Source organism: Petaurus breviceps, unplaced genomic scaffold (assembly GCF_028583685.1).
Source record: "Petaurus breviceps papuanus isolate PSGF00001 unplaced genomic scaffold, PetGlider_PUasm1.0 355, whole genome shotgun sequence".
Taxonomy (NCBI): domain Eukaryota; kingdom Metazoa; phylum Chordata; class Mammalia; order Diprotodontia; family Petauridae; genus Petaurus; species Petaurus breviceps.
Genome location: NW_027186289.1, coordinates 3,051,087 through 3,070,892, shown reverse-complemented (window position 1 = coordinate 3,070,892; position 19,806 = coordinate 3,051,087). Strand labels below are relative to the sequence as shown.

General features: G+C 40.7%; 1 protein-coding gene across 1 annotated transcript; it reads left to right on the top strand.

The window, feature by feature from the left end:
• The first annotated feature begins 530 nt into the window (after nt 1–530).
• LOC138168157 (zinc finger protein 84-like) lies at nt 531–18,563 on the top strand. The gene is made up of 2 exons (XM_069097196.1): nt 531–866; nt 9,188–18,563. Exons 1-2 carry the CDS (start codon nt 833–835, stop codon nt 10,927–10,929), a joined length of 1,776 nt encoding a protein of 591 aa, XP_068953297.1. The 5' UTR covers nt 531–832; the 3' UTR covers nt 10,930–18,563.
• The last annotated feature ends 1,243 nt before the right edge of the window (nt 18,564–19,806 follow it).

Genomic DNA, 19,806 nt, shown 5'->3' with positions numbered 1-19,806 from the left:
CTTAATTCCAACCTTGTCCCTATTTATCCCATTAATTTTGTTATTATTTGTTATCTTCTCCGATTAGATTGTGGGGTCCTTCAGGGCAGGGACTGTCTTTTGTCCCATTGTGGGCTCACTGGCTACTGTAGTTGGTTAATAAATGTTTATTGACCAACTAGGAGGAAATCCGTCCCCCAGTGCTCTGGACACAGTAGATGATCTAAAAATGCTTGTTAACCTAACATGGACTGCAGAATGTATCCTAGATCTACATGACACAAAAGAAACAGTGACAGGGGGGGGGGGGGGGGGGCATAGTGTTGTGGAATAGGGAGGCTCCCGGTGTGATAATGCCGTTCTGTGCTTTCCTCACTCCTGAGTGAATCTGCCGTAGTGCCCAGCAGTGGCGAACAGGTGCTATGATGTTTCAACTGTAATGCTTGGATTGTGATAGCTGACGCTAAGTGTCGTGTGTCTGGCTGTAAGATGTAGGCTCTTTGATTCTAATGGTGTGAGTCAGGCCCGTAAGAGTAAAGTACACGATTTCCTGGCAGCTCATTGGTGGAGAGCATTTATAAGGGTTTCCTTGCCCATCTCACAAGACTGCATGCTAGAGAGCCTGGTACAAAGGGAGGCACGTAATAAGAGAGAGTAATCAGTAAACGTTTGCCATGAAGTTCTCCGAGCCTCTCCCTTTGTGTCCACCCATCTCCGTGACTCTTGTGACCCTGTGTAAGCAGGAATATGTTTGATTCAGGAGGTGGTGACCTTCAAGGATGTGGCTGTGCACTTCACCTGGGAGGAGTGGAGGCTTCTGACGCCTGTCCAGAGGGCCCTGTACAGGAGTGTGATGCTGGAGACCTTGGAGCACCTTGTCTCCCTGGGTAAGCAGAGCTGTCCCCTGTGGACAAGCCCCCTGGGACCGCCAGTCACATTCCTGGAGTGTCTCTGCATCCGCCTTGCTGGAGGCTCTGGGATTTCTGAGATGCTTGGTTGAGTTTTAACTTCTTTATAGATATTCAAGACTACACAGCATGGGAGGAGACTCAAAATCCTTTTTGGCCAAGAGATAGATTGTTTCTATCACTTGTCTTCAGGTCAGAGGCCTTTTGTCTAAATGGGAATCCTGTAGCAGCCCCCCTCTTCCCTGGCCCTACCTGCAGGTCAGAGACTCTTGCTTATGTCCCTGAGGAATGAGGAGAATTCCCTTCCTTATCCTCTGAGGTCTTCCCTTGGCAATTGGCCTGGCACCCTCCTTGAGGCAGTTCTAACTCTCCCTAGAAAAGAAGCCCTTGAAGGGCATAGAGGGGCTGTGTTTTACTTCATTTTGTACCTCTCCCAGCACCATTTGTGTGCCCAGTGGAGATCAGATGTCACCAATCTGACTGTGGCTCTCCCCTGACCCCACTGCTCCCTTCATGACCTCAATCACAAACCCTCTTCCTACAGGGCTCTAGCCAACCTTCAGACCTGTTAACCAGTCCTTCCCTTGGGCCACTCTGTCATCCACCCCAACTGGGCTGCTTACTTTGCTCTCAGAAGGCATTTCTGACCCAAATCCTATTTCTCTCATGACCCTCTCCTGTCCCCTGCTTTAGCCCTGGTTCTCAGCTCATCTGCCATCTTCTACATGAGACTTTCCTTATCCTTACGGAGACTAGCTTCTCCCTGGAGTTAATTAGTATGTATTTCATTTCTGCATATGTGTGCTCATCGACCACTGGATCGAGTAGAAATTCCTTGCAGCCTGGGACTGTTCACTATTGTTTGTTATCCCCAGCAGGGCCTGCACACAACAATTGCTTAATAAATGCTCAGTAGTTGATTGAGATAGACATGGAAGTGCCCCACCCTCCTAGCTCATGTTCCTTGTGAACCTCCCTCAGATCTTTGACCTACCCTCCTTTGAAATACAGTACAGGGTGTGCTCCAGAGGGCCTTTCTCACCGGTCTTGGTGCTTTCTAAGCTGCCTTCTTGAACAGATTTGAATTTTCAGATGGTTTTCTGTCCTCAACACTTAGCCATTTCTCTCTGTATAAGCAGGGCTGCCTATTTCCATACTGGATACGCTCTCCTGTTGGAGGAAGGCAAAGCTTGGATACCTGAGCGAGGAGTGCCAAGAAGGCAATGCCCCACTGAGTGAGAAGTGGGCAGGTGGGAGGCCTTGCACGCAGCCTCTCAGCTGACAAGTCACTTTGAACAGAGACCTCCCCTCAAAGGCCCTATGGGCTGTCGGGCATCAGCTGCTACTTTTACTGAAGCAAAGCACTTTCCTCTCTCTCTCGAACTCTCTCATACTTAGTTCCATCTAGGAAAGAGATGTTCCTAAGTTTTTAATGTTATTTTTTGCAGTTTATAAAGCTTAGAACTATCAGTACATGTATCCACATGCACATGTACATATGTGCACACACAGACATATACAGGTAAGGTTGGAGAGTGAGCCTACATCGAGCACAGAACCAGCTAACACTTACATCGGGCCAGGCACTCTGCTAGCCCTTTAGCATTGTTTTCTCATCTCATCCTCATGGCAGCTCTGGCAGGTAGATGCTGTCATTATCCTCATTCACAAATGAGAGCACTGAGGTAGACAGGGGTGAAGTGCCTTATCTAGGGTCACAGAACCAGTTTATTTTAAAGTGTCGATTAACTTGAACAACGTAGTGAGACACAGGTCCTGTTTGTATCCTGGTCTGCTTCCGAACTGTTTTATTCTGTCGTCTTTTACATGGCGGTGCTTTGTCTTTAGGTGCTAATTCTGCTTTCCTCGTTCTATATCACTTCTGATGAGTTTTCTCATTTGACTTATTATCATCATTTATATTAGCCCTTTGGCAGAGGGACATCTTTGTCTACCTTGTCTGTAATATCCTTAAGATTTTATTGGGGGGGTGGAGGGCAGATAGGTGACTCTGAATAGAGCCCGGGCCCTGGAGTCAGGAGGACCTGAGTTCAAACACAACCTTAGACACTTGACACTTACTAGCAGTGTGACCTTGGGCACATCACTTAACCCTGATTTCCTTGCCTTCCCCCTCCAAAAAATTTTTTTAATTAAAAAAAATTTTTTTTAAAGACATTATTGGTGGCACCACTAGATCCACCTGTTTACTGGTAGCATCCCTGCATCTAAGGGTTGAAAAGTTTATGTAATTTTATTGTAAATTACTGGATTGACTTCTCAACAGATAGTACCATATCTTGATTCTAGCAATGTGTAATATTTGCCTATTTCTCCACAGTCCCACCAGCATTAAAATTTGAAAATATAATTTTCTTTGCTATTAAGAACTTGCACATAAGCCAGCATTAACTTTTGTCATTTCGAATTTTAAAAGTTTTATTTATCTCATTGTTCCTTTCATTTAAATTACAATTGGAAACCTAGAATAGTTTCTTGTGGCTTTGCTATATTGTGTTCCTTCTTTAAATAATGTGTGTTGGTATCTTTTTCGTGAAAAGAAGGGAACATGACCCTTAACATTCAGGTCGTATGCCCATTTTGACTTTACTGTATTATGTGGTATGAGATATAATTACTTTTTAGTGTTCTGAGTAGCTTTGTTCTTGTATAATTGTTTTACAGTTCATTGAATGCTGGGTTTTTTAATTTTATCGTTTCTGACTTTTTCTTTCTGCTGAAGATCTTTCCTCATAGTTCACTGAAAAGAGACCATTTGTCAAGGATTCCTTCTCCCCTTCTGCATCTCAAGACCCCTTAATAGTATCCCTCCTTCTCCTTTACTCTAGTTTTAATGAGCAGGCCACTCTTCTTCTCAAAACCAATCCTTCTATATTTATCTTTGCTCCTCTTGTCCTCATGTCTTCTCCAGATTTCCCTGAAGTCATCCCTACTCTCTAGTTTTCCATCTCTTCATATTTTCCTTATAGCCTATATAAACATGGCCAATTCTCTCCTACTTCTAAAAAAATCATTATGAGACTCCCTCCAGCTATTGCATTTATCTCTTATCTTTCAGTCAAACTCCTTGGAAAAAATTGTTTCCACTCCATGTTTCCACTTCCTCTCTTCTTACTTGCCTTTCATCTCTCAGAAATCTCTTAAACTGTCTTTAAAGTCGGCAATGACCTCCAGCCCTTACCCTTTTTGTTTTCTTGAGCATTCGCTGCTGTGGATCACTCTCCCTTTTGGCCTCTGTCCTCTCTTGTTTTGTGTGACCCTATGCTCTGTTGTTTCCCTCTTCTCTCTCCTCAGTATCCCCTTTTCTCGGTCCTTTGTTGATTTATCATCCATATCTTTATGTCCCCAGTGATAAGTGTTCATAATAGTCTGCCAATGGGTCCCTTTCACTTTTCTTCTTCACATGTACTCTCTCATTTCACCCCCTTCTCAATTGTTGTGGCTTTAATTATCTCTATGCCGATGGTTTTCTGATCTATGTATATAGTACTTTTCCTTCTTTTGAGCTCCAGTCCAGCAGCTCCAAATACCTATTAGACATTTCAAACGGGATGTCCCTTTTCTCTTTCCCATAAAGCCCACTTCTCTCTGAACTTTCCTATTTCTGTCGAGGACACTGCTATTCTTTTGGTCACCTAATTTTAGAACTTCTGTTTTTCTCAAATCTTCTTTTCTTCCTCACTGCATATATGTAATCCATTGTCAGAACTTGTCCTTTCTGCCTTCTGAACATCTTTCTCTTCTGTCCTCTTCTCAGGTACCCTTACCCTAGTTCAGCCCTTCAACACCTGGACCATAGCAAGAACCTCCTCAGTGATCTCCCTGCCTCATTCTCTCCCCACCTCATTCTCTCCCCATTCTAGTCCATCTTCCACACAGCTGCTAAAATGTTATTATCCTGAAAGGGCAAGTCTTTCCCCTTTGACTTGAGGACCCTCTTTCCTTTCTTATTTTTTATTTTGGTCTTTATTAATTTTTTTGTTTACTTTTAGTTTACAAGATACAGTTCCACAATTCCTTGAGTTTCAAATTTTCTCCCCCTCCTTCCTCCCCATGGTGGCATACAATCCAAATACTTTCTTTTTTTTTTTTTTAAAGCAATTGGGGTTAAGTAACTTGCTCAAAGTTACACAGCCAGTTATTATTTCTGGGTGTGGTGCTGAGTATCTGAGCCCGGATTTGATCCAGGTCATCCCGACACTAAAGCCGGTGCTCTTACTCGCTGAGCCACCTGGCCGCCCCGATCCAAATACTTTCACATTAGACATTAGTCAGGTTATAAAGAAGGATTGTATCCGATGGAATGAACAGTGGGAAAGAGGAAACAAACCCAAACAAGATAAAGAAAAAGAGCAGGTAGTTTGCTTTAATCTGGATTCGAACTCTGTTCTTTCTAGTTCTTTCTCTGAATGTAGACATCTCTCTCCATCATGAGCCTTTTGGAGTTGACTTATAACCCTGCATTGCTGAGAAGAGTCCAGGCTATCAAAGTCTCACACATACTTGTGTCTGTAATTGTGTACAAATTTCTCCTGGCTCTGCTCTTTGCACTCAGCATCAGTTTGTATAAGCCTCTCCAGGTAACTATGAAGTCCATCTGCTCATTGTTTCTTTCTATGTCTCTCTTGTATCTCATAATTGGAGGTTGAATTTTCCTTTGAGCTCTGGCTTTTTCATCAGGAAGGTCAGGAAATCCATTATATCATTGAATGACCATCTCCTTGCCTGGAAGAATATGTTCAATTTTGCTGGATAGGTGATCCTTGGTTGTAACCCGAGTTCTTTTGCCTTGCGAAAAATCATATTCCAGTTCCTCAGTGTAGAAGCTGCCAGATCCTGTGTGATCTTCACTGTGGTTCCAAGATATTTGAATTGTTTCCTTCTGGCTGCTGGTAGTATTTTCTCCTTTACCTGGTAGTTCTGGAGTTTGGCCACAACATTTCGCAGACTTTTCAATTTGGGATCTCTTTCAGCAGGTGTCCCGTGGAATCTCTTGATTTCTATTTTATCCTCAGGTTCTAGTACCATGTTTCCCCGATAATAAGACACTGTCTTATTAAATTTTTTGGACAGAAAAACACCAGAGGGCTTATTTTAATGAACATTGACAGCAATTTTAATAAACAGGTAAATGTGAACCAAAAAATGTACCTTTATTCAATAAGCAAATCACTGGGGAAGAACAGGATGATGCGCTCACTGCTGCAGCTCTGATTGGATGCAGCTCGGAGCACGGTGTGCGTTTCACCCAGGTGGGGGGGACGGTGCATACAGAGGGTACCGTAATGTAGTGTGTAGCGCAGGGGATCACCTTCACTACAGTAGCAATCTCAATAGGGCTTATTTTCGGGGGAGGGCTTATTTTAGAGGAATCTTACACAGTAAGGGGAGGGCTTATTTTCGGGATAGGTCTTATTATCGGGGAAACACGGTATCTCAGGACGGTTTTCCTTGAGGAGCTCTTGGAAGATGTTGTCCAGGCTCATTTTTTCATCATGATTTTCTGGTAGGCCTATGATTCTCAGATTATCTCTCCTGGATATGTTTTCCAGGTGAGTTATTTTTCCATTGAGATATTTTACCTCTTTTTCTAATTTTTCATTCTTGATGTTTTGTTTGACTGATTCTTGGTTCCTCATAGAGTTATTTGCTTCAATTTGTTTGATTCTAGCTTTTAGTATTTTCCTTGATTAGTTTTTGAAATTCCTTTTCCACATCACACATTTTTCTTTTTAAGGAGCTGTTTTCTTCATTGTAATGTTTTTCTAATTTTGCCATTTTGATTTTAAAAGAATTATTCATTTTATCTTCTATCTCTCTCATTTGGTTTTCAAAGTTCTTTTTGAGCTCATCTAAGAATATTTTCTGTGCTTGAGACCAGTTCCCTGTTGAGGCTTCAGCTGTGGGTGTGGAGTCAACATTGTCTCCCTCTGCCTTTGGTTCCTCCCTCTCACAATAGTAGAACTCCAGAGTCTTTGTCTTTGCAGTCTGCTTTTTACCCATTTTGAGGCAGGGCCCTAGCCACGCCCTTCCTCTAGAGTTCCCAAGCCTTCACTGTTTAGGGTTTTGCTTTGGGGCAGTAATTGCTATGTTTTCAGGGTCAGGGGGATTGGAGCAGCCGGGTTCACTCTGCCGTCCTGGTCCATGGAGGTCCAGATAGGGGCCTTTTAAATTTCTGGGCTGGGGGTTAGTCGTCCCAGGAGTAGCTGCTGCCCCTGCCAGGGGCCCTGCCTTTGACTCTTGGCCAGCCCTGCAGTGACAGGCCTGGCAGTGGCCCTTGCAGTTGGTGAGTCAGCTTGCCACCACGTTGCTCAGGCCTCGTCCAGGCTTCAGCACACGCCGGCATCTCCCAGGCCTCTGTGCCAGCCCCTGGCATCATCTTCTGGCTCTTTCCTTACTTTCTGTGCTTGGCAGTGCAGTCTGGCCTCACACAGGACTCTCTGTCTCTCTCCTCCATGGCAGATAGCAGACAAGCAGCTGCCTAGGCTTCAGGGAAAGTGGGGCCTGGGCACTTCTGAAGCAGGCCATTCTGCTTCCAGAAAGCTCTGATTGTTAGGAAGTTCTTCTTTACTTAGCTCTGCAACTTCTCCATGTTTTCTACATCTGCCTTCCAATTCTAAGACAAGAGAATCCTCCAGATAACTGAAGATGACTCTTATGTCCCCCATAAGGCTTCTCTTCATCAGTCTGAATCCCAGTTCTTTTTTCTAATTCTAGGATGAGCTGGTACCAGGGCATTCACCATGCATGCTGACTGCCCTTCTTTGGGCCTTCCAACTGAGCAATGTTCTGCTATTAATGTGGCTTCCAAAAGTGATCTGGCAGAATTATCACTTTTCATAGTCAGTGCTCTTGTACTCTCTGTAGGAAAAGGGAATAGGTTCTAATATAGCACCTCAGCTCACTCACTGTGCTAAGCTACTTTTAGAAATATTATCTCATTTGCTCCTCACAACCCTGTGAGGTAGGTGCTGTTATTCCCATTTCACACTTGAGGAAAGTGAGGTTAAGTGACTTGCCCAGTGTCGTATAGCTAGGAAGTGTCTGAGGCAGGATTTGAACCCAGGTCGTCTTGATTCCAGGCCCAGCATGCTACCCGCAGCACTACTGGCTGCTGTAATAAACCTGAGAGAGATCACACCAACCTTGGTTGCCATGCAAACGTGTTTGCTTACGTTGATCTTATGATTTACTTAAACCCCCCCCCAATATTTTCTGAATAATGAACTGCTATCTCGCTCTACCTCCTCTATTTTATATTCATGCAGTTGTTTTTCAGCCCAAATGTAGGACTTTTATCTCTGTTAACATTTCTTCTTACTATTTTTAGACCATTTTTAAAGCCTATTGAGATCTTGGCCATTCCTAACCATCCTCTGTATTAGCTGTGCCTCCCAAATCTTTGTAATTGGCAAATTTGATTAGCATGCTGTATATGCTTTCATTCAAGTCTGATCCAAAACAGGGCTTCACAATGTAGACTACCTATTTCATTTATTTATGATATATTGTGTCTTTCGTTTTTTGTTTTGACAGAAAGCCTTGTGCAAATCAAATTGCTCTTTGAAGTTCTTTGCCTTTCTTCTTGATGGCTTTAAGAATTATGTTATTGGGGGCAGCTAGGTGATGCAGTGAATAGAGCACCAGCCCTGGAGTCAGGAGGACCTGAGCTCAAATCCAGCCTCAGACATTTAACACTAGCCGTGTGACCTTGCGCAAGTCACTTAATCCCAATTGCTCTGCCTTCCCCCCTCCAAAAAAGCAGAAGAAAAAAAAAGAATTATGCTATTGAAAATATTGCATCTGTGAAATTTTCCTGAAAAATACAAGATATTTTTGTTCTTCACAGTTTTGGGGAAGCCTTGTAATTCTTAAATTATTTCTAATTGCTTGATCTTCCGGATCTGTCACTTTTATACACAGAGATGTTTTCCATTTGAGTAATGTTTTGAGTTCTGTTTCTCCTTTCTTTGTGGTTTTGCACTATTCTACCCTTCAGAAGATAACACACCCAGTTAACAACAGGTGTTTTAAATAATCTCTCTACAGTCTTTGAGTTCCCTGATATGTAAGTCATTTAATGTTAGGCAGCTAGGTGTTTTATTACTATGTCCTCAAGTCTTTTTGGCTTCACTTTTTCCTAAAATGGTCTTTGTTCTACATTGTAGGCTAGATTGAACATCTTTTTCCTTGATGGAAGAGATAGAAACTAGAACAGTTTCCTTTTTTCCAGCACAGAAAACAGTGGCTAGTGACATTTTTAACACAATTTCTTTCAGATTTCCTTAGTCAGAAGACACATTGTGAAACCAGGGACTCAAGTGTGATGTCAGACATTTGGATGGGAACCTCATTTAACAAAAGTATGCCAAAGGATAGTTCCTGGTATTCCATAACAAGAGAAGCTCAATTCAACTTAGAAAGACACAAGGACAACAAAGGGAGGTGGTCCAGACAAGGAAGAGACACTCCTGAAACAACATTTAATAGGGCGAGTGTACCTCTCTGTAGTACCTTTGCAAGAAGTTTGAGTCTGGGCTCAGTCTTTGTTCCACTCTGCAAAGATGCTGCAGGAAAGAGTCTTCATAAATCTCCATCACTTGGAAAAAGCTTCTTGGATTTTTTAAACCTAATTACATCTAATGCATTATCCTTAGAAAAGAATCTTTCTAAATATGACAGATACAGGAAGCCTTTCAGTTACCACTCAGACCTAATTAAATGTCATCAAATACATATGGGAGAAAAGCTACTTGAACACAGTGAATGTGGAAAAGCATTTGACAGAAGATCATATCTTACTGGACATCAGAAAAATAAAATTGGAGAGAAATATTATAAATGTGATGAATGTGGAAAAGCCTTTAACCATAGGGGAAGCTTGACTAAACATACTAGAATTCATACCGGAGAGAAACCTTTTGAATGTAGTGATTGTGGGAAAGCCTTCAGTGAGAGAGGAAAACTCAAAAGCCATCAGAGAACTCATACTGGAGTGAAGCCCTTTGAATGTAATGAATGTGGGAAAGCCTTTAGTGTGAGGGGAAACCTCAGTGCCCATCATCGAACTCATGCAGGAGTCAAACCCTTTGAATGTAATGAATGCGGGAAAGGCTTCAGTGAGAGTAGATTACTCAAAAGTCACCAGATAACTCATACTGGAGTAAAGCCATTTGAGTGTAATGAATGTGGAAAAGCCTTCAATCAGAAAGGAAACCTTTTGAGCCACCAGAGAACTCATACTGGAATGAAACCTTTTCAGTGTAATAAATGTGGGAAAACTTTCAACCAGAAGCGTTTCCTTAAAAGTCATCAGAAAATTCATACTGAAGAGAAACCTTTTGAATGCAGTGAATGTGGAAAAACCTTTAGCCAGAATGGTTACCTTAAAAATCATAAAAAAATTCATAGTGGAGAAAAACCATTTGAATGTAATGAATGTGGGAAAGCCTTCCGTCGGAAAGGATACCTTATTACTCATCAGAGAACTCATACTGGAGTGAAAGCTGTTGAATGTAATGAATGTGGGAAAGCCTTTAGTCAGAAGGGTTACCTTAAAAGTCACCAGAGAATCCATGCTGGAGAGAAACCATTTGAATGTAATGAATGTGGTAAAGCCTTCAGCCAGAAGAGCTACCTTAAAAGTCATCATAGAATTCATACTGGAGAGAAACCATTTAAATGTAATGAATGTGGGAAAACCTTCAGCCATAAGGGTTACCTGAAAAGCCATCAGAAAATACATTTTGGAAAAAAATTATTTGAACAAAGTCAGTGTGAGAAAGCCTTCAACCAGAATTGCCTTGATAGCCATCAGAAAATTAATATTGGAATAGAATCCTTTGAATACAATGAATGTGGCAAAACCTTTGGCAAGAAGGAAGCCCGTATTAGACATCAGAGAACTCACAGTGATGTGAAACCTTTCGAATGTAATGAATTTGGGAAAGACTTCTATAGAAAAGAGCATCTTGTTACCCATCACAGAACTCAGACTGGGTTAAAATGTTCTGAATGTTAATGAATGTGGGAAAGCCTCCAGCCAAAGTATATACTTATAAGAATACTTATACTTTAGAGAAAAGGTTTTAATATATAGTGAATGGGAAAAAGGCTTCTGAGAACTCATGTTGGAGTGTAACATTTGAGTGTAATAAATAGCTTTGTCAAGATCAATTTGTGCCAAAGTAGATGGCCAGCAATTAGGAAATGACTAAACAAATTGTTATACATTAATATCATGGGGCATTATTGTGCTGTAAGAAAGGATGAATGTGAAAAATTTAAAGTATGGAAAACATGGATGCAGAAGGAAGTAAATGACTAACAATATATATGGTATCTCCAACAGTGTGAATGGAGAGAATAACAAAAAAACACTGTGTAATTTTAATACCCAGGTGTGGTCCCAGAGAATGAGGGAAAAGCATCTCTCACTTCTTTGTGGAAGTTGGCAACTGTGTGTAATACTTTTTATTCTCTGATGCCTTCTTGGTATTTTGGTTACTTTTGTTGACTACTTTTTGTTCCTTCTCCTCCTTTTCTCCCCGCCCCCCCCCCCTTTCCCAAACGACCCACTGGAGGGAAAATTGGGGAAGGCTATATTTGGAAATGAAGGTGGTGTAAAAAGAAAATACACCAATGAATTTATCTTTTAAAAACTACTAAACAAAGAAAAGATTATGCAAGTTTGAAATTATATCCTTTTCTTGACAATATTACAAAGTGTATAGATTGGGAAATGTAGACATGGTTGACCTATGTTTCATCAAAGAATTTTATAAATCCTCACAAAAAAAAGCTGGTGAAATTTGGAATTATACAATAGGACAATCCAGTGGATTCAGGGCGATTGGAATGACTTGCCCCACCGAGTATTTATTAATGGATTGATCTGACTGTAAGCCCTGGAATGGATCTCCCCAGAGCATGCTTGGACCTCTACTATTTTAACATCTTTATCTATGGCCAGTGAGGTCAAAGATGCCATGTTTATAAAATCTTGAAACCTAGGAAGGATAGTGGACATATCAATTATATCAAATAAGGGTATCCAATTTTTTTGATTGCACACTTCTAGCAATAATTATTTGAGCGTACACCATATATATGTATATGTAAATTCACTTATTTAACAATAAGTGATTGACTTATCTAGAAGACATTTACGTATACTATTTTATGAATGCTGAGGGAGCAGTAGATATAGCACCAGGCCTGGATTCTGGAAGACTCATCTTTGTGAGTTCAACTCTGGCCTCAGATACTAGGTGTGTGACCCTGGGAAAGTCACTTAACACAGTTTGCCTTAATTCATTGTCTCTAAACTGAGCTAGAGAAGGAAATGGCAAACTACTACACTATTTCTGCCAAGAAAACCCCAAATGGGGTTGCAGAAGAGTCAGACATGATTAAAATGACTCAACAACAATATTATGAAAAATTTTGTAAAATATTTTTAAATACAATTTGAAAAGACAAAGATGAAATATTTGATTCTAAAATCATTGGGGAGCCACTGGAGTTTCCTGAGTAGGGGAAAGCCATGGTCAGAGCTTTGCATTAGGAAAGTCCCTTTAGAAGCTGTGGGATGGATTTCAGCAGGAAAAGATGAGGCAGGGAGATCAATTAGGAGGCTTTAAAGGAAGATAGGAAATGAGGAAAGCCTGGTGGCTATATGCATAAAAATGGCACAGATGCAGAAATGTTATAGAGGTAGAATTGACAGAATATGGCAACCAATTGGGTTATGTGGGATGAAAGAGATGGAAGATTATGACACTGAATGACAAAAAGGATAGTGGCACCTTCCACAGAACTAGAGAAGTATGGAAAAGCAGTATTGTTTGTTTTTTGGAGAGGGGAAGGCAGGGCAATTGAGGTTAAGTGACTTGCCCAGGGTCACATGGCTAGTAAATGTTAAGTATCTGAGGTTGGATTTGAACTCAGGTCCTCCTGACTCCAGGACCAGTATTCTATTCACTGTGCCACCTAGCCAGCATTTTAGGGAAAGGCAATGAGCTATGTTTTGGACATAGCTATGGGACATCAGAGTCAAAAAGTTTAGTAGCTCTTTGATGATGTGGGGTTGGAGAGCAGAACAGAAATCAGGCCTGAATATATAATTTTATGAGTCATCTGTACAAAGATGATCATTAAACCCATAAAACTGATTAAGTCAATTAGGGAGTGTACAGAGAGGAATGCCCAAGACCATCTTGGGCAGTACATTTAGGGAAAGTCATAGATGATGATCCAGCTACAGATGTTTGATAAAGAAGTCACAATCAGAAGAACCAAGATAGAGCCTCATAATGATAACTCATCAAGGAGGAAGTAAATCTAGGAAGAAAGGGTGGCCAGTAGTGCCATGGTGCAAATAGGTCAAGAAGAATGAAGATTCAGAAGAGGCCAATTGGTTATTGGTCATTTTCAAGAGAGAAATTTCATTTAAATCAGGGATAGCAAGGAAGTTACCTGGCAGACTAAGGCTGAGTGGGCTCTTATGGGAAAAGGGGTGATAATGTGATCACAACCCATCCATACCTATTCACCTTTGCTTCCTCTTTCCCATGGGAAAATGAAGTGTATGGAGTAATACTCCCATTCCTCCTGAGCTCAGAGCCCTCCGCTGAGGGAAACCAGCCTCTGGCAAGTGATCAGGGGATAGGTTTGGGGCTGGGATTTTAATTTTGCCTGTGTTCCTGTTGATGGTGTCTTCATTAGTTTAGATTGTAATGGCCCTAGCATATAATAGCTGCAGCAGGTAGACCAGCTGTGAGAAGGGTCAGAATAGGGAAGTGTTGAAGGGAATAATGTGTGTGTGTTTGTGACAAGCCCCGGACTGTTGGGGTAGGAGTGGATGCAGCTGATTTCTCATTTTTGATTGAGCTGGGGTCGAGCTGTGGCCCATATTGTCATTACTAATCAAGACTGTATGTTCAAATATTACAGCAAAAAAATAACTTCTGAAATCCAAGATAAGGGAGGAATGGATCAACAACAGCTTGAAATGATTAAGATTTTTTTCCCCTGGATTACATGCCAATATAGCAGTCAAAAAACCTAATGCAGTCTCGGGGTGCATCAAGGGAATCGTTGCCTGGACGAAGAAGTTATCAAACAATTTACATTGCATTCTGCCCCAGTCAGACTACATCTGTGTTCATTTCCATGCACTACAGTTTAAGAAAGAAGTAGTGTGATGAAATTTTTTTTACAGAAGGAGGTAAACTGGGTGGTGGAGGACCCTCTGCAGGTGTTCATGCCTTGAGATCGTTTTGTGAGTCTAGGGATATTTAGCTTTGAGCATGGGAAACATGATCAAACCTGAAGAGCTTTCAGGTCTGGATGCATTATTAGTCTTATTCTGTTTGCTTACAAAAGTCAAAACTAGGAGCAGGATGGAAGGTTTCAAAGGAACAGCTTTAGCTTGACCTAAGAAAAAGGTGTCCAGATATGAAATAAAATGCCCCAGCAAGAAAGAATTCCCCTAATTGGAGTCAAGGCTACATGAGTGCTTATTAGGTATGTGGTAGAAGAGCCTTTTAGGATAGTTAGGTTAGATAACCTCTGAGGGAGGTCCCTTCTAACTGAAACTAATTCTGATTCTGTGATTTAGTGAATATTGAAAGTCTTCCCTCAGCATGACATTAAATAAGTCTTTGGAAATAAGCCTATGAATAATAAAAATGACAGAACTCAGAAGAAGCTTAAATAATTATTAGAGGCCATTTCACATTTTACCCCCACCATCATTCCTGCTTTTGATGCAAAAATGGCCCTTATTTCCAAGGCAAACATCTCTATGCATGTCGATTCCATTCCATTCTTCTCCAGAACATTGCGCCTGCTGTTATCCCTGTTCTTTCCCTAATCTTCAGTCTCTCCCTATGTTCTGACTACTTTCCTGCTACTTATAAACATGTCCTTGTCTCCCCCATCCTTAAAAAAACACTAGATCTGATCTGACCATCTCCTGTACCTATTGTATATCTTTTATATTCACCTAAACTTCCTGAGAAAACTCTATACTTGCTTCCACATTTTTTCCCCACTTGTTTTTAAATCCTCTATAGCAGACTTGCACCATCTGCCACTTGTGGCACACCAGAGGATTTCTGCTACATACAAAGGAAGTTCCCCTCTACATAGGCTGTCTGAAATCCTATAGCTTGCCACAAGCAATCCATCAACAGCCTTTGAGCTACGGGTTGTGCAGGCCTGCTCTATAGTCTAACTTCTGACTATTGTTTTACTGAAACAGCCCTCTACAAACTTATCAATGATCCATTGCTTGCCAAATTGATTGCTTTTTAAAATCTTAATTCTTGACTTTTCCACAGACCTTTCCAACATTGTTGACCACCATATACTGAATATTGACTCAAGGTTTTCCAACACTTGTCATTCCTACTTGTCTTATTTTGCTGGTTTTTCATCCAGGTCATGTCCACTAATTGGGTGTTCAGACATAACTATGGGACATCAGAGTCAAAAAGTTCTGGAGCCTCTATATATCTCAGTGATCTCACCAGCTTCTATGTGTTTAGTTATAATCCCTATTCATATGATCTACAAATCTGTATGTCTAGCCCTAAACTCTACAGAGTTTATCTTTGGATTTGATCACCACCAAAAAAACTTTTTCAGTATCTACAGCTGGGTGTTCTTTAGCCATCTTAAACTCAGCATGTCCAAAATAGCTTAATCTGTAGCTTATCTACTTTTTTACAATTTCCCTATTTCTCACTTATTTTAATGAAATATGGAACACTTCATGAATCTGCATGTCGTGCTTGTGCAAGTGTGCACTACTGAAGTTAGCACTTAGTATTACTCCTGAGAGTGCCACCACCTCCCATGTATCCAAGTCTTGCAACCTTAGTCTCTTACTCAACTCCATGACCTTAATCAATCAATAAATGTGTAAGCACCTACTACATGCCATGTATTTCTAAATACTAGGAATAGGCAAGAGACAGTCCCTGTCATCAAGATACCCACAAGTATAATGCAGGAGACAACACACAAATATATGCCAACAAGCCATATACAGGACAAATTGGCTATAATTAGCAGAAAACATTACAATTATGCAAGATCAAAAAAAGCCTTCCCAAAGAAGGTGGGATTTTAGCTGAGACTTTAAGGAAGCCAGGAGTGAGAGAGGAGAGGAAAGCATACCAGGCACAGGGAACAATCAGTAAAAATGCCTGGAGTCAGGAGATGAGTGTCTAATTCTAGGAAAAACAAGGAGTTAATTGTCACTGGATGTGGGGCATAGGATAGTGATGGTGTGAGATGTTAAAAAGATTGGAAAGGTGGGGAGGGGTGGGTTAGAGGTTGTGAAGGGCTTTGGATGCCATTTATGCATTTGACCATGGAGATGATAACCACTGGAATTTAATGAGTTGGTGGTAGTGCTGGTGATAGGGTTGACTTGGTCAGACCTGTGCTGTAGGGAGATCACTGGCAGCTAAGTGGGGGATTGACAAGGAGAGAGATATGAGGGAGGTGGACCCACCAGCAGCTATTGCAGTAGTCCACGTGTGAAGTGGTGAGGGTTTGCACCAGGCTAGTGGCAGTATCAGATTAGGGAAGAGTGTATTCAGTAGAGGTTAACAGAGGTAAGTAACCTTACACATCTACTTCATCCCCAAATCTCGGCCTTTCTCTGCCATGTACACATACACATATGTGTGTGTTTATATATGTGTATATATACCTACAACCCCCTTCTCTCCATTCACCACCCTAGTAAAGGCCCTCATAATCTCTCAACCTCGACTACTGAAATAACTTACTTGGTCTCCTTACCTCATTCCAATCCATCTTCCACTCAGCTACCAAAGTGAATTTCCTAAAGCATGCCTCTGAACATGTCGCATATCAAGGCTTTGCATTACCACCAGGATCAAATGTAAAGTCTTTGGCATCTAAAGCCCTTTACAATCTGTCTCCTGTCAACCTTTCCAGTTTTCTTGCACTTTACTGCCCTGTATGGGCACGAAAATCCAGAAACTGGTTTAACTGCTCTTCCTCATCATATGTGTTACTTTGTCCTGCCTTGTTTTGGTACTGGATATTCTTCATGCCTAGAATGCTCCCTCTCCTCACTTTGGCCTCATGGCTTCCCTGGCTTTCTTCACAAATGAGCTTAAATCCCACATTCTTCAGGAGGGTTCTCCTGTTTCTCTCCTTTCCCCCTTCCTCCCTGGTGTCTCTTGTCTTTACCTTTCATCTATTTTGTATATGTTTAATAATAGACTCCATACTGGAGAAAAGCAAACATAAGTATGTAGCAATTTATCATCTTTGATTTACCCTCAGAGACTTCATAATGAAAGGGGGTATAAAAAAAAAAACCACATTAGATTGTAAGCTACCTGAAGGCAGGAACTGTCTTTTGCCTCTTTTTGTATTCCCAGCATTTAGCATAGTACTTGTCACATAGTAAATGCTTAATAAATGTTGATTGATTTATTGATTGTGTACATGTTGTATTCCCCAGTACACAGTGTGAGTTTTGTGAGGGCAGGAATTGTTTCATTTGGGTCCTCATCTCCACATCATACCGTAATCCTTAGAATGCTGGATGCCCATAATAAAGTTTAAATTTTTTGAAAGGTCAGCTAGAGGGGACACTGCATTACACATCAGGAAATTCATGCTCATGAAAAACCTTATACATGTGATGCAACAATGCTTTCTATACCACCTGGACCTACAAGAAAAAAACAGCTAATTTATCTGGAAGAATATATTCTGAATTGCAATGGCCATGAGGATACCTTTCAGGGAAAGAAGGCAATGCTAAACTTTATACTGGAGGTTAATTGTGTGCATGTAAAAATGTGGAGAAAGCTTCATAAAGAGTCATCTTTTGTTAAATACCACAACTCAGGTTCGCAGGGTGTCAGCAGCTACAATATTGTTTGTTGCTTTGAGAAATAAACTGCCCTCTTTTCTGTAAAACAATAAAGGTGCCATTAGGTGAAAACAGTTGCATAAATTAATGTAGCAAGTGTACCTGATTCAGGCATTTTATTTTTAACTGATCTTTTTTTTTTTTTTAAAGCAATTGAGGTTAAGTAACTTGCCCAAGGTTACATGGCCAGTTTTTTGTGTGGGTGTTAAGTATGTGAGGCTGGAACCGAACCCGGGTCTTCCCGGCTCCAGGGCCAGTGCTCTTACTCACTGTGCCACATAGCCGCCCCTTTAACTGATCTTTTAAGCAAAAACTATGAAATATTTTTTTTGTTCTATTTAAGAGGAAATTTTATCATATTTTCATTCACATTTTTCTAAATTTAATAACCAACAAAAGCATTCAAATATAATAGCAATAAAAATATGTATACAAAAGTAATAATACTATTTTAAAAATAAAGCTTGTTTATTCACACAAGATGGTAACCAAAAAGTCCTGTTCCCTTGTCACCTGGGGAATACTTTTCCTTCTCTTTGGTGATGTTGTTCCTTATTTGTTGTTATAATCACTGTATGTACCATTCTTGCTCTGCATTCTTTACTCTACACAATGCCATATACATTTTCCCACTTTTCTTTGGAATCTTTATACACTTATTGGGGCAAATCAGTACTCTATCATTTTCATGAAATACAATGTATTTACCTTTTCTTTAAATCATACATGTGAATTGTTTCTGGTGTTTTTGTTATTATGAATAATGTTACTATGAATATTTTTGTACAAAAAGTTGCCAGCCTCACCCTTATTCATGTTGTACTGATGATTATACAAGCAGGTGTAAATGCTGTGGGACATGAAACTTGAGTATTTCTTGATTCCTAGAGACATTCAAATCCCTGCTTTCTTGGAAAATGGGAGAAGAGAGGACCTGAGGTGAATAAGAAGGGAGTCATGTAGATGAATTGAAGGGGCTTGAATTCACGAAGTAGATCAGATGTTGAATGGGAGGAGGACAATTTTGGCAGAGTGTGGAAGAAATTGAAGAAAATTCAAAGGAGAACATTCTCTAGACCCAAACACAACTCATACACAACTTCTGGATTGTAAGAGAAGGATGATAAAGGAAAATTAAGAAGGATCTAAGAGAATTAAGAACGATGAGGAAGTTGAATCTGAGAAGATGGACTCAAGAAAAGTAACAAGAAGATAGTTGACCAGGTAGGTAAGTAAGAAAAGGTAAGTGTAACAAAAGAGCTTTGGACAGCTAGGTGGGGAAGTGGATAGAGAGCTGTGCCTGAAGTTATGAAAACTGACCTTCCTGAGTTCAGATCTGACCTCAGACACTAGCTTTGTGACCCTGAGCAAGTTACTTAACCTCATTTGCCTCAGTTTCCTCATCTATAAAAAGAGCTGGAAAAGGAAGTGACAAACTATTCCAGTAACTTTGCCAAGATCCAAATGGAGACACTGAAGAGTTAGACATGACTAAACAAGTCAGTTAATAGAAGGGGTTAGTGGATTTTACAACTCACAAAACTACTATACTTTAAATAATTTTAACAAGGTGCTTAAAGTTGAGATGTAAATACCCAAAAGTTAACTTCAAGAAAAAACACTCAACATTTTAACCTTTATGGTTTGTAGGGAAAATTGAGGAGTAACTTGCATTGATTGTGCAGTCTTTATATTTCTACCACATTTGAGTGATTTATCCCAGTTCTCAACATCTCTGGGAGGAGAAAGCAAAAGGATTTATAGGAATGCTTCTTCACACTCCAGGTTGTTAGAAAGGATGATTTTCTAACCATTCCCCTTCCCACAGTTACCCCCAAAATGTGGGTCACAAAGAGGTGGGCATGACTGAAATAGCTCAACAATAGAAGGAACCCACCAATGGGAGATGGGGCCTAGCCTGGTGGGGAAATATGTCAGAGTGAGAAGACTGCTGGAGATGCAGTTCTC

Coding starts and splice junctions, on each gene's coding strand:
- LOC138168157 (XM_069097196.1), top strand. CDS start 833: ATGCTGGAGACCTTGGAGCACCTTGTCTCCCTGG. Junction 867..9,187: donor GGAGCACCTTGTCTCCCTGG/GTAAGCAGAGCT, acceptor AATTTCTTTCAG/ATTTCCTTAGTCAGAAGACA.